This window comes from Aythya fuligula, chromosome 3, assembly GCF_009819795.1.
Source record: "Aythya fuligula isolate bAytFul2 chromosome 3, bAytFul2.pri, whole genome shotgun sequence".
Lineage (NCBI taxonomy): Eukaryota > Metazoa > Chordata > Aves > Anseriformes > Anatidae > Aythya > Aythya fuligula.
In genome coordinates, this window is record NC_045561.1 from 47,063,857 (window position 1) to 47,079,737 (window position 15,881).

The 15,881-nt window shown below is 34.6% G+C and overlaps 1 protein-coding gene across 1 annotated transcript in view; it reads right to left on the bottom strand.

Annotated features, from left to right (window-relative positions):
• Nucleotides 1–15,881, bottom strand: part of PACRG (parkin coregulated) — a 215,093-nt gene that overhangs the window by 161,297 nt on the left and 37,915 nt on the right. Inside the window, exon 3 of the mRNA XM_032185431.1 lies at nucleotides 4,164–4,298. Coding sequence (XP_032041322.1) covers nucleotides 4,164–4,298 — 135 coding nt within the window. The remainder of the gene's footprint in view (nucleotides 1–4,163; nucleotides 4,299–15,881) is intronic.

The following is a 15,881-nucleotide window of genomic DNA, read 5'->3' on the forward strand; positions in this document are numbered from 1 at the left end:
ACAGTTTAATCTTGTCTAAATTTACAATAAATTTGGAGTAGGAATGCCTTAGTCCAATGGAATGTAGTCCATTTTGGAAGTAATCCTCCCAAAGGTATTGTGAGAAACAATATGCAACCAATAACAGAGGTTCAGGCGAGAGTCTTAGTGACACAGCTTTTTTTTATTCATGATTCCAATGGTGGGCATCCTGCAAGCAGGAGCACGCAGTAGATGTGTATCATAACCTTATATCTCCTATTACCCAACACTTGATTCCTCCTCTATTTCCTTATTGGCTGAGAACTACAGTTTCACAACCTACTCAATACTTGTTACTATATGATACATGTACAATTTTATTTAACCAACCTTTAATTTCTCCTTTTCCACCTTTTTTCTTCTTCTCTCGTGACTGGAGGGACCTGTGATTTTTTTTTATTTATTTTTTTAGCTTTTATTTTTTGATGATTCCACAACTGCTTGTCATGTTTTTCTTAGCCATCCTGCTCATTTGGGGACAGTAGGACCTTCTACTGTCCCCTTATCTGCTTAACATACCCCCCACTGTTATGCCACCGTTATGCCTGCACAATCACTTTTGAATATGTAAGGTTAGTGGAATTTTCCACTGCAGAAACATAACTTTATTCTTACAGTATTATTATTTCAGAATCAGAGGGTCAATACATGCAGTTATTCAGAAGTAGTCCCGATTAGTTCTTGAACTTAAAATTTATATCCTGTCTGGGTCTACAATCATAGTTGTATGTAGCTTGCCCTTACAGGAAATTAATCATGGGTTTAAAATAAGAGATAACCAGAACTCTTATGAAATCAAGGGTCATTTGTGCATGTTAGTCAAAGATTTTTGTCCCCGTTAACACAATGGGGACAACACATGAATATATTTCATATTCTTTTAGATAAAATGTCTGTTGTGTTCACAGAATTACAATATTGTGATTGTTTCAAAAAAAAAAAAAAAAAAAAAAAAAAGTCTGATAATTACAGGTTTTTTTGTTATTTTGTTTGTTTCAGTAATTACCAAAACCCTAACCAACCAACCAAAGAAAAACACTGCATATCTTTCAGGAACTAATAAAATCCTATAGTATTTTCATCTGTCAGAATAAATCATGTTTCTGAGACCCCCTTGCATTTTCTCTCATGCACCACTGGGTAGACAAACTAACAAGAGTGAAATGAACCATGATATACATCACATATAAATAAATATTAAAAAAACCCTCACAATCAAACTGATACTGTGCAATGATAGCAGAAGTAAAATAACACTTTTTAAAATTTATTTTAGTAAGCTATTTTATTCTTTTTATCCTTTCACTAGACCTATCTGATTCATACAAATAAATATAATTCAGCTGAGATTTTTTAGAACATTTTCCTTGACATATTTCATCAGTAAAAGTATTTTTTTTCCATTTTCATGAATTGAAGAAGTATTGAGTAAATTATATTACTAGAATAATTACTTATTTACTCAGGGTTACAAATGAATATGATAAACAGATTAAAATGAGCCATTAGACATATAGTGGCTATTTTGACTATTTATGTGTCCTTAAAACAAATAAAAAACACAGACCTTTACTTTATCTGCACCTTTAAATAATAATTAATGCTGAACAACCTTCTCAGCCTCTAGCAGCAGCAGGCAGTCTCTAAGACACTAGAAGCTATCTAACATTAAGTTTGAACTAGAAAACTCCTATTTGCCTTTTTCATCTACTTAAACTGCACAATAATCAATGATGGTTGTGTGCCAAATTAAACAACAGCCTGAAGTAATTCTACTATCTCAGTATTGTTTTCTTGAGTGCCTGCCACAAAACTCAGCCTAGATTGATTTGTGAGTAAATCAAATGGATTGAAATAATGGAAATAAGCTTGGACCCTGCCATGCTGATGATATAAGAATAGAATAGTGTGCTATTATGCTGCCTTTTTGGATGTATACTGAAGTAGTGATAATTTGTTTTGAAAGAGAGGATGAACAACAATAGCAAAGAGAACTGTTGCATGACATCATAGCCCTATTCCTCACTAGCTACAATGCCAATGTTTTGACATTGCTAGGTGAATATTAGGGAGACATTGGAATGATAAGATTGCAATTTGCAATAGGAAGAAATACCTGCTGAGTCTTTGACCAAAGACTCTGATGTTAAGATTGTTTTAAGGCAATATATCTTCAAACAACTCAAACTGACAGACACAGTGAACAAATGCTTATTTTAGAGGATCAGCTTTTGTTAGAAGGCTTGTAGAAAGCAATGTAGCAATAAGTTAACCAAGCAGCCAGTAGCATCATCTGGTGCAATACTAATTCTTCTAATCATAGAATCATTTAGGTTGGAAAAGACTTCTAAGATCATCTGGTCCAACCTTTAAACTAGTATTGCCAAGTCCACCATTAAACGACATCAGTAAACACTACATTCACAAGTTTTTTGAAGACCTCCAGGGATGGTGACTAAACTACCTCACTGGGCAGCCTGTTCCAATATTTCACAATGCTTTCAGAAATTTTAATTAATAACCAACCTAAACCTCCCCTAGCACAACTTAAGGCCATTTCCTCTTATCACTTGGTGCTTAGGAGAAGAGACCAATCCCCACCTCGCTATATAGCTGAAGTATGTACATCAAAAAGCAGCTAAAATGAGGTAAATTGTATCTCTCAATCTGATTTGGGGAAATTAGAAGTTACAATGCTTCAGGAAGAAAACTAAATTCTAATAGATTTTTGTATATGTTTGCAAGTCATCTATGGATCTTGCCTGGTGATGAAAGATTAGAGGGCAGACTTAAGTTGTAAACCCATGATTTTTAATTCAGTAAGGTCATAACTAAGGTTGCCTAAAGAACAGCTGCAATGGAATCTCATTGTGATCATGTGTAAGGTGTTGGATAGAGTTTCCCTTCATTGAAAGAACTATTAATAGTTACTTGAGCTGATCTAACATTGCTATTGGTAAGAAACTGTACTTTCTCACAGCACAAATCCATCTTCTATAATTAAATAGGCAAAAAAGCTATCTTAAAACCTAGTTACAAACAAACTATAGTGCTACTTATCAATGTATAGGTCTAACCTAACCCTGTTGCCATCATTAGCAGCAGAATCAGTTATCAGTTATAAGATTGCAAAATCTCTCTCTCTCTCTTTTTTTTTTTTGTCATTAATTCATTAATATAACAATGTATTTAAAATTGTTATAACTTTCTTGACATCAAATATTTAAAACATTCTACAAATCTAACATATTTTGCTCATTCATATCATGTTCGTTTTCTGTAACTATCACTGCTTCCAGCAAAATCTTATTGTAGTCCAATAAATAACACACAGGAAAAAAAAAATCATGATAACCAAAATAATTAAATAGTAGGAGCAGGTTAAAGATCAGCATTCATTTTTCAAATTAAATTTAAAAGTCTGCAGTGGTTACTTAGAAGATTGGCAAGTTTTACAAATAACATCACCAAGCCTTTTAGGGAGAAACACAGCCGCATTAGAATGGAGTCATTAGGCAATACATTTATTTTGAAGCCAATTAACCTTTTGTCAGAGAAATGTCGTAGCTGTAATGGTTTCAGCAGTGGAGGTCAGCCTCTAACAGGGGCACGTATGACAGCGATTACGCTGTCTGACATATGCTGTAGACTGAGAGTACAGCTGTGGAATGAGAATCTGCCTTCGTTTGTATTCTGCTCTGCATTTTCAGGGAGCAGCCAATCTTGACCTATCCATTTAGGTAATTAAAGCTTCTATTTGGAAGTGTCCTGCAGGAAGGTGAAATTTGGGGTAGATAAATGGCTGCTGCTCACTGTAACCAGCCACTTCCATTATTTGATGGACTGCCTGAAATAGGCTGCATTGCCAGGTCCTCATAAAAATAGAGATGAATTGGGCAGGAGGCAATTCTCTAAAGGCAAAGCAACTCTGTCATCTTCCTTTTTGCAGCATATAATTTAATTGTTAGCCAAGGTAGACAGCTGACTCAGGGACCTTTCTGTAATGTCTTTCCCACCATCTTCCATTTGCTAAGAAATTGCTTCAGTTTATTTACTTATAAGCCAACTTTGTTTGACAATGAGAGGTGTTACTTCAAGAAGCTCACAGCTGTGAAGGCTGTCACAGCTGTGCCATGACTTACCTTCCAGGCTATTTTGTTTCCTTTCGTATCATGCTCAAGGGCAATTGGGAAGTCTCCTCGCTCATAAAACTTGCGAAATGCTGTGGGCTTTGTTGGTCTCTCTTTAAATGCTCCTGCAAGTGGAGGACCTCTTACCTTAAACAAAAATTAAAACAAAACAAACAAAAAAAAACAACACACCATAATTCACTGGTAATTCATTTTCAGGAAAACAAAACAAAACAAAAAAACCAACAAAAAACAAACAAAAAAACACAACACTATTTATATGGTTTAAGATAGAAACAAATTAGAAAGTCATTGATCTTTGAGATTATAGTTTGCTTTCTTCTCTTTATTATACTTCACTTCTTTGAAAGTACACTTCAGCAATCTACAGGTTTTATTAATTGCTTTTGTTGTTGTTGTTCTTAGTACTTGCAGACTCTCCCATATAAACTGTTTAATAAAAGTGGCTACCTCAGTTCCACTGCATTTTTAAGAATAAAACATCATGAATGTATCTATGCTATATAGTTGAAGTTCTTGGACAAGTAAGCATTTTGCCTTAAGAAATATATTTTTTATTTGTTTCCTTATATAAGTCATTTGGCTCAGTTTCTATCTAGTGTAACTGTGCTGTCTTTCCATTGTCTTTCCCTGACCAGTTCCTACTTCACCAGATTCACTCCTCAATTCCTATGGATATGGCTTTCATAGGACTTCCAGCCCCTCAGTACTGATGTCTGAATTACTGAAAGAAATGCAAGAAAGTCTCTTCTCAATCCACTCCTCTCTGTCTGTGTTGCCTTGGAGGAAGAAATTTGATTAAGCTCTACTTGGTACCTTAGCTGAGTTATGTCTGGTCAGAGTATCATGTAGTCTGATTGCCAGAATGACAATCCAATTCCAGAATGTCCACACATAATTTATTTATTTATTTATTTATTTTTAGACAAATCTAGTAGTAACAGCAAGTAAAACCTGGCACAAAGGTAACAGAATTTGAAGTACTTATAAGAGACCTATTGTTTAAGCTAATTAGCAAAGCTAATCTTAAATGCTAGAAGAGACTAAGAGGGCTAAACTAATCTCAAATGCCCTTGACAATTGATTATTCCTTGAGAAATTCTTGCCTCCCCCCCCCCTTTTTTTTATAGCCATGTATCTGAGATAAGAACTTCCTAGAATTCTCTCCATATCTCTTTCATCAGAAATGCCATTATGACTTGCTACCTTTTACAATACAGAAAGTGTCATTTTTGAAAAAAGGTAAGAGCTTCAAGGATCATAAATCATACCTAGTATTTTGTATCGTTCTAATTGTCTCTTTACATTTCCATGTCTTTCAATAACCTTGACGTTAGTTTCTAGCAGTATATTCATCTTTTCGTTGAACAGAATACAAGCATCTAACATCTTTTGCTTCACTTTTTCTATTCTGTAATTTAACTGTGATAACTACAGACCAAAAGTGACTTTGCACTTTTTTTTCTCCAGAGTATTCTGACATTTTTCACTACCTGTAAGAATGAGGTAGTAGGGTCAACTAATGATATGCTTACACTGTACTTTATTGCAAATCATTTAAACTGGGGTTTCTAAACTGTGACCTATTGCTACATGGTATTATCACAGATAGACCATGTCTAGTGAAAATAGATTTGATATGCATAGCTGTAATTTTGCTTAGTAAACGCATCTGCAGCAATTGAGCATAACACTTCAAGAAAAGCATTTCAAACCAGTGAGAATAAATCTACACTTATTGTTCTGCAGAGGCACAACTTGTTCTGTGCCACCAGTATACATGTAAGTACTTTCACTTGCCTTTAGATTTATTTACATATATTTTATATATATATATAATATATATTTATGTGTATATATATATATATATTTTTGCATTTGAGGCAAGTCTGTAAGTCACTGGTCATTTGAGGCCACTAGAAAAGCATCTATGTACTTTTCATACATTTTTCAGTACTGGTATGACCTGCACACATCCTTTAAAATATGTGTTTCCATAAAATATTAGGAATCATGGTTCTATTAAATTTTGAATTATGATAAAGAATGTGTTGTCTTGCCTACATAAGCTACAATCTTAATTATTGTGGCAGACTATCCTCATTAGAGGTAATACAATCCCAAACTACATGTTATCTGCAAATAACCATTATTTTTCCCATGTTAGTAGTTTTGATATGAACTTTTTTTTCCCATGGCACTTTTGCAGATTTTCTGGAAAACAAGTTTGTGTTAACTCAACTTCTTGCAGGAAAAAGTTGCATTCCTTGCATTTCCTTGCATTCAGTTTCAGTTCCTTGCATTCTTCATGCAAGAACCAAAAAAGTAGAAGGAATAAAGTTATCAATTCCTCTATTATTTCTCTAATATCCTTCTATTATATATAAAAAGTGTTTCAAAAATTGACCATAAATCCAATTGTCTTTCCCTTTACTGCTGAAAGGCTGTTGTACATTATTCTTATTTCAATGGTTACAAAACACATTTTAAATAGTATGTCAACTCTGATCTGCCACCTCTAAAAAAGATATGGTAGAATTAGAAAAGTTTCAGAAGAGGACTATCAATGAAGTTATGGAACAGCTTTTATATGAAAATAATAATAAACCAGGAAAATGATTGCTAAGGAGGAATAAAATAAAGACTTATAAAATCATTGCTTCATGGAGAGGATGGATAAGGACTGATTTTCCCACCGTCCCCTTCAGTAAGAGCACAGGACATGACAACAAGCTAGTAAGTCACAAATTTGGAACAAAGAGAAGTAGTTATGTATTCATGTAGCAAGTCATGGTTTTATGGAACTCCCTGTCAAAAGACCTCGTTGTGACTTTTAGAAGTTTCTGTGCATTCAGTGTGTGACTGCTAAAGATGATGAAAAAGAAGTACATTCAGGTTTACCAAATCCACATTATCAGTGATCAGAAATACAATTTGTATTATCCTTTTTCATGAGATAGATAGTCTTTCTGGTAGACCTCCTAGCATTACATTTAGTCTCTCGTTAGGCCACATTACACAGGCAACTCATAGTTATCCTTATATTAGCTGCTATAGCAACTAGCATTTGCTGTAGATGAGCTCTGTTAATAACAGAATTTCTTGTCATTAGTTTTAAGTGCATTACTTTGTACTATTATATTTAATTCCATTTCTATTACACCAATTCTGAAGGACTTCCACTTCCATCTGTGTGACATTCTGATCTTCATCTATTTTAATAACTACTCTAAACATCATGTCAACTGTAAATTTTGTTATACAATCCTACATACATATACATATATATATTTTGTCTAGGTCACTAATTAAAATATTAAATAAGATTAGCCTTAAAACCAATTCTTAAGAAGTTCCATTATCATATCTTTCACTTTGACATTATTTGCTCTTATTGTCTCCACTTCAATATGGAGTTTCTTACAAACTGATCCATATCATAACTCTTGTACTTCATATCAAATACTTGGCAGTAGTCTAGATAGAGAGCTGTTGCTTTTTCCTTTGTCTTAAAGATGTTTTGCTTGTCAGTTTGCTCGTTAAAAGACATACAGCTCTATAAATACCAGGAAGGACATCTGACTCCAAAGAGATAAAACTATCTAGGCAGAAATGAGCCTAAGGTCTGCCTAAACCAAAGAAATATCACCAACCAGGAAGACAGTGGAACTGTCCCTGCATTGAGGAAATGGTACCTTGCACGACTGAAGAGTTGTTGCTCAGCTTTAAGATCATTACACGGAAGCACCTTATTTCTTGTGTTTGCACCTGATCGAAGAAGATTATGAGACATTCCCTGGAATGGCTCCACTGGGCAAATACTGCTTACCTTTAGTTTCCTTTTCTCCCTATCCTTATTACTAGGGAGACCATCACTATCATACACTGTTTGGAACAATGTTCTCAATAGAGATTCTCTTGGGCCATTCTAGCCTTATATTTGCAAGTTTGCCTGAGGAAAGAAAAATAAATCCATACACTTTTTTTTTTTTTTTTTTTTTTATAATAATTCCTGATCTATCTGCATTTATTTTATATTTTTCTGTAGTGCTTTTTGAGACCAGACCTCTTCTTTTCCTCTATTTGCAGATCATCACAATGTTCTAATAGTTTCTGAGGACACATATGGCCCATAATTTTAGGGGAAAATGTAGAATCAGTGGGATACGTCCTACTGTTCCTGGTGACAGTTCAAATAATCTTACTTGCCAAGCTACTTGCATACATCATGCTTTACAAAATCTTACAGGAATGCTATGTCTTTAACTTTCAGGGGAAGTCTGATATGCTTTAACTGGCTTATGGGCAACTGGTCACAAATGGAGTTCCTAAGGATTACTGTTGGATATGATGCTATTTGAGTTTTTATAGAGGATCTGGATGCCAGGACTGAATGCTGACTACCAAGCCTGTGAATGACACCAAACTGTGAAGAGAGGTATCGTACACTAGAAGGAGTAACTACTGTACAGAGAGAGACCTTCACAAACTAGGACAAACAAGATATGCACAATTATAATTTTGCACATGAGATTGAAAATCCCAAACAGCAGTACAAACTGTGTGGGGTCTGACTACTTAGGGTGAAGCTTTGCTAAGAAGGACCTCAGGGGTTCTTATGGACAGCACTAAACTTGAGTCAGCAGTGCCTTTGCAGCAACAAAGGCAAGCCAAGCACCAGCTTGCATTGGTAGGGGTATAGGCAGCAGATCCATGAGTTCCACTCTACTTGACAATTGCTGATATGTGGTATATTGTGTGCAGTTCTGGTCCCTACAGTTCATGAAAAAAAAAAAATAAAAAAAATGGAGTGGGTCTACCAGAGGACCATGAAGATGATTAAATCTTGACAGAAGATTCAATAAACTGGATGTATGCAGCCCAGAAAGGAGAAGGCTTAGGGTATGATTTAATCACACTTTTCCAGTCTAAAAGGCTGTTATAAAGACGGTGGTGTTCTCTTCAAAAAGCTGCACAGGACAAGAGGAAACAGGTGCAAGTTGAATCAAGGGAAATTCTGCCTGGATACAAGAAAAAGTTCTTCACTGTGAGAAAAACTAATCATTGAAATAGGTTGCCCAGAAGTATTGAAATATCCCTGAAAATGTTCAAGATTTGGCTTGAGAGGGACCTGAAAAAACTATTCTAAAGCCCAGCTTTCAACAGAAGGCTGGGCCAGATAATCTCTAGAGGTCCCTCACAACTGAGGCTTCTCTGTGACTTTTTATTTCTAAGTAAAATATACAAAAAAGAGATTGTGTTTACTTTTGATAATGAAATTTATCTTCCTGCATTTTATATTATTAAAATTGCTGACTAAAAAGGTCATTCTGAAAGTATTCAATTTATCGGAAAAAGCAGTCATAAATACTGTCTTTGGCAACCTAACAAAGATATTTCATTGCAACATAGTTAGAAAGACTAAGATTAGAGTTCCAGTTAATTAAAGGCTAATATTCATGATGGCAAAGTATATGAAGCAATAAACAGCTTCTGAGGTTCGTTAAATGCCAAAGAGAAGTTGAACAGTTTGATAATTGCAAAACTAATTTATTGTAATTCTATGCCAATGAACTATGTGACAAGATAAAAAATACAAACCATTAAGCGAGGAAGGAGAAAGACCATATTTTTTTATTGACTCATGGGCATTCTATCAGGTTGCTTTCTTAGACGTCAGTAAAAATTAAGAAAATACTAATAGTAATTACTATTTAAATATGATTTCAAATAATTTGTATTTGAAGACTGAATTTGCCCATTTTTCTAATTGAGTGTCAAGCTACACATACTCAGGGACCTAAGTATGTAGTACCTTCATAGGATGACTGGTGATTTTCTTAAAAACTAACACAGTAGTCTCATGGGCACTTTAAGCAAGACAAAAATTGTCACTGACATTGAAATAAGTGGTCTTCACTGGATGCTATCACAATGTACAGCCTTCCGTTACAAACACAAGCTTTTGTGTGGGTATTCAGAAGACCAGATCAGAAACAAAGAGGTTTTTTTATAGTTTTTGGTTTTGGTTTTGTTAGGTTAAGTTGTGAAGTATTTTTACAGGTTTACTGGAAAGATGTGTGAATAATTAAGCTGGCACAAAGGAGGGAGCAGAATGGAGTGTGACAGCAAGAAACAGGTGACTGATTCTTCAAGGAATGGTGCTGAATTTATATTGAGCATCAAGAATTAATTGGACACAGTTTCTGATCTGCCTAGGCCTTTGTGTTCCAATCAGAAGTCAATAATTGTTCCAGAGTTGTGTGAAAAATAAAAAAATATGTTATAACATATTAGGACTAGGGTAGTAAGATATTAAGAGACCAATGTTTTTACTTCCTAAAAGTAGAATAGATTGATATCCTGCTCTAGTTATTTAACAATTATGTTGTTATTTAACAATTCATATATTCAAAAATATATATATTACCAGTGACTTTGAATCAAATTTAATGGTTAAAGACATATCTTTACTTAATTGATACAAGTTAATGCATTTAGATGACAATTGGGGAAAAAATAAAATAAAATCCAGTTTTCAGTCAGCTGAGTTTCTTACAGGAAGACTGTAATTTAAACAGATCTTTTTTGCAGTTTTCATTCCCACATAAAATATAATACTTATCTTTTAAGCTATAGAGATTGGAAGTCACATAACCACTCAACTCTCTTGCCTAAAAAATGTTTGCAGTCTTCCCTGAAACTAATAATAATACCACATTATCAACTGTAAGACTGATATTTTTTTAAAAAATAGAATAATAAATTGTATCTCTTTGTCTCCAAGCTGAAAAATGAATTTGTATGAAATTGCACTGTATCCACAGAATACAGTCTACCACCACAAGCTAGTGTCTTAGAGCAATAGCATGTAAAGGCAATAGCATCCAGAAAATATTTGTGCAACCACTGGCATGTTCTTAGTCCCATTCTTCTCTTGTACTGGTGTCAAACTACCACCTCACTTGGCTAATGCAGCATAGTCTTGCTGGCAGTTCACTGACTTCCCCACAGGAAGTGTCACCATTCTTTTCCTTGTATTCTGAAGCCAGAAGCTACTGAGTATAATGCAAGATATATTGCATAAATCAAAGAAAATGCACCATGTAATGAAATACTCAAGTTGTCAGGAATAAAGGCTAAATAATAAACCTAGTCTTATGCAGTGCCATGTAAACATACAAAGCTTTACTAGAATCATCAACTGCAAGGTCCTTATCCATATAGCGTAATAGAGCTCTTAATCTGTCCAGCAAGGCAGCTGCACAACACTGCTTAATTACAGCTTGTGCCTGAACTGAGGTGCAAAAGCCATGAACTCCAGAGTTTATGGTTCTGGAGTTAGCATGCACATATGTACCTTACTGTTTCTGCACTTGTAGCACAGACATGCCCATCATCTTAAGCAGCATGCTTGGAAAATTTTAAAATTTTGGCAGTTATTTACCAACACAACAAAACAATTGCATGATTATAGTATTTTGTGACATATCTACAGCTTTCTCCAATACATATAAGTAATAGTAATAGTGAAGACTTGGAAACACAAATCTTAGCAAATGTTAACAATCAAAATCTGTAGATAGGCATCCCCAAGAGAGTCTACTCTTACTGGCAAAAAGCAGCAAAGCCTGTATAGCTCTTCACTTATTGATCATAATTTGATTCAACTAACATAGGTGGCTGTTACATGCTACCATCATGTTTTGATTTTGCTATGCAGACATACCCAAAATCGAATGAGAAACTTCAAATGATAGCAGAGGCACAAGAAAATGTCCCAATGGATACGCTGAGTTCCACATTAATTCCTTGTATTTAATATCAGTATCACAAGTATTCAATATCAAAAGAGCACAATCCATCAACGTGTATCAGACAAAAGCATTTTATATCCAAAAAGAAACTTGGGAGATCTTTCCTCACACATGCCACTCTTGATATGCTTTAAATAGTGCCACTTCTAATGCTTGAAATCTACTTCTGGGGCTATTGCACAAATCTGGACAACAGATCAAAGCTCATCTCATAACTTCAAAAGTCAAAATGTGAGAAAACAATTTTAAGACCCCAAGATGAAACTTCTGATAGAGGTCAGCAAACATTACAAATGCTTCTAAAGCACCAGAACTTGAAAGAAAAATCAGATGTGATTTTGTACAAAGATATTGTATCTCATTATTGCCTTGAGACACAACTGAAAGGAAGTCATAAGCTGCATACAGAATTACTCTATTTCATCACCTCAGAAATGTTATTTTTGATTGGAGAAAAGATAAGCTGTTTAGATAAACCAGATGCATCTATGTTACAAAGTGCTGTAGAGCACTCTGTCCTCAGAAGGTCTTCCATCTCTGCTTACTTTCTGCTGGCGTATAGTGTTTTATGTTTTATGTTATATTTTATGTAATTTTAGTTTCCATCCTTATGCTTGCTAATCAATTTCCTTTAATGTAAAGGAAGAAGACAGATGAGTAACAACTAATGTATTTCTTCCTCTCCTTCTTTCAATCTACAGATGAATACAGTTGTTTTTCCTTTCTTTCTTTTTTTTTTTTTTTCTTTTTCTCTTTCTCATTCTCTTTATCTTTCTATTTTGTTTTTGTTTGTTTGGTTGTTTTTCTGTTTTCCTTGTTCTATCATTTTCACAAGGCTTTCCACTGCAATTCCACTAAATCTGAGAGCCCTTTAGATTTTTCCTTATAGTGGAGATTCTTCCATCCACATTGTAATGTTTAGAAAAATATAAATATACTGCAAGAATACTTGCATTCATGTTTCAGTTGGGATCATGAGTGTGCTTTGAAATGGTTCACATAATGAAGCAGTTTCTAAGTGAATGAACTGGAATCCTTTCAGACAACAGTCAGTCAGAATGAAGGAAATCCCTGTAACATGTAAAACATCATATGCTCAGCATCATCTCTTTTCCTTCGGTTATCCTATCTATTGGCTTGCACTGCTCACTGATATAAAAGTAGCCACAATACTCTTTATGGCTACATATGTATTTTTGGATGCCAAATCAACATGCTGCAGGTCTACATACAGCAAGTTATAAGAATGCTGTTGGCTTGGAAACAAAATGAAATGTGGATTTTATATTTTATTTAAATTATAAAATGTATTTACAGTTCACTTTTTCTGATTTCTGTAATGTTTAGTTTTTTATAATGCTCATAAACATTATCATGGAATATCTGTGTAAATTTCTAAGTAAAGAGTTGGTAAAACTGTGAAATATTAGGAGGGTTATTTTCAGCCTATTTTGCGCTTCCATCACACATACGTACGAACATTCATGCTGGGACGCACCTACCATCCTAACTTATCATTGTGACCCTAACAGAGGATATCTAGGAAATAGAATAAAAGCAAGACCATAATACAGAGATCCTGCTTCTTGTTATTCTAAATTTTCAAAGACCTGCCCTCCCTTCCAGGTGAATCTATGCCATTTCTTCTTTTGGAAACATTGATTTTGGTGTTTGCCTGATGCTGCATCAATTCATTTAGTGTTCTGAACTGCCAAGATATCATTTATACTATTTTCTTAAAATTGTTTGTTTTATTTTTGTTGGAGTAGCGACTGAAATGGTTAATGAGAGTTGGAATGCCACCACAATGTCAAAAGTAGGGGAGAGGGAATGACAAGTTCATGGTAGCTAGAAATTAAATAAGAGAGATGATAAGATGGAGCCTATCATAGCAATTTTCAGAATATATTAAAATGACATTATTATGCTTAACTTTTATTAGAACTGTGTGAATAAACTAATTTCCATGTCATGGAAAAATTAAACATATGGAAATTTCCCCTTGCTCCAGCTGATAACAGTGTCTAAAACCATCTGTATTTTTTTTTTTATTATTATTTTTTTTTTTAAAGAGAGAACAGGGCCCCATCAGGTCAGTTAGCCTTTGAATCATTGGTTTATCAGCCCAAAGACAACCCAGGTGAATCACTTATCTGAAAGCACTGACTTCAGATAAGGTTGGCATGACCTGTGACAAGCAAGAACTTTGCTTGGGTCATGACAGAACACTTTAGAATGCCTGAAGAACACTGCATCTTTAATGTCAGTGTTATAAGAACATTCCAACTCCGTATTTGCATTCTCACTTCCTAAATCCTGCCTCGTACTTCAGTTGTATGCTTCATTTAATCCTTTCCTGTCAAAAAGTTTTACATTATGGTGCACCATTTCATAGTTGCTATGTTGGTGATGGGTGAAGTAATTCCTGTTTGTAAAGTTCTTACAACACTGTTATTTAACATGTGTTATAAGTAAAATATGTTTACTTTGTTCAGAATAAAATTTACTGAAGAACTAATACTGAAATGTAACATTCAAAATTAGTTTTATTTAGTGAACTTTTATATTCAGGTTAACTGTTAGCAGATAGCAAATTATGTCAGGTCCTGTAGTCCTATTTTTAGAGGAGGAGAAATCACTGGATTTTGTGGACTGTCCTAAATTAGTGGCCAGTACTTTGTTTAGAAGAGAAAAGACCACTTAGACTAAACATCTGGTCTTGGAAAACTGAATGTTCTACACTACTTGCTATATCCCAGTGCCTAGAAGTGTAGAGATTTCGGAAGTTAAACTATTTAGCTAGCCTGCTTCCCCTGAAAAACAGTTAACCAGTATAGGTAAATGCTTGATGTAACTATCTTGCCACAATTATTTTCTAAGGACCATGAGCTCAGATCCACAAAAGTACTAAGTGAGAGTGCTAGATTCTATTTTAGAAGCAAAGTACCTTAATGTTATAACTTTCTTTCTGTTACCCCTACATTCCATGTGAATATAACTTTTAGGTCATAGTTTCCCTAATGACTTCCTTCAGAAGCAGGGTCAGATGAAGCAGCCTACGCTTAAACCTTTAAAAACTGTCTCAGCATCTTATTCATACCTCCATACTAGGTCAGTCTTTTCTATGCAATTTTGTGTAGGACTTTGCAAAGAAGGAAATCATCCTATGTTGGAGTTATTTTCAACGCATGTGAAGAACTTGATATAGATGTGCACTGCATAACTCTGAAGTTGACAGAGTAGTTTACAAACTGGGAGAAAGAATGAAGCCTATGCCAAAGTTTATGCACCCACCAAACAGGGTGTTTAAGAAGGGCTTTTTTCTCAGTAGCTTGTTCATTCAGAAGGAGATGGTTGCCAAGAAAAAAAAAAAAAGAAAAAAACACACACACAAAAAGTATTTCAATTATTTTTTTTTTTGAGAATTATCTTTGTTTAAAGGATTAAATAGTGGACTGAAAAGATAAAATCATTGCATTCTAATTCTGGGAGAGACTCCTTCTGTGTTCTTGGTGAATAAAACACTTTGGCATTAATTTCTCATTTGTAAAACTAGGGTAGAACTTACCAATATCATAAAAGTTCAGAAAGTCAAATGGGATTGTGATGAGCTAGTTATCACCTTCCTTGAAGACATGCTTCAGCTCTCTATTGAATGCACCTGGAAACTTTCCAAGGCTAGATGCCTGGGTTAGCAAAGCAGTTCCTACACAGCCCTCATCCTTCCACAATTAAAAAAATGCACAAAATCCCATTCCATGGCTATCTTCAATAGAAATTTACTTAACTGCATCTGAAGAGATGGAATAGGAACACTGAAAACAAAACCTAAAGAGGAAGGGAGAGGAATGGGGGACTGATCATTTACACCACAGAGTAAACAGCCCACTTT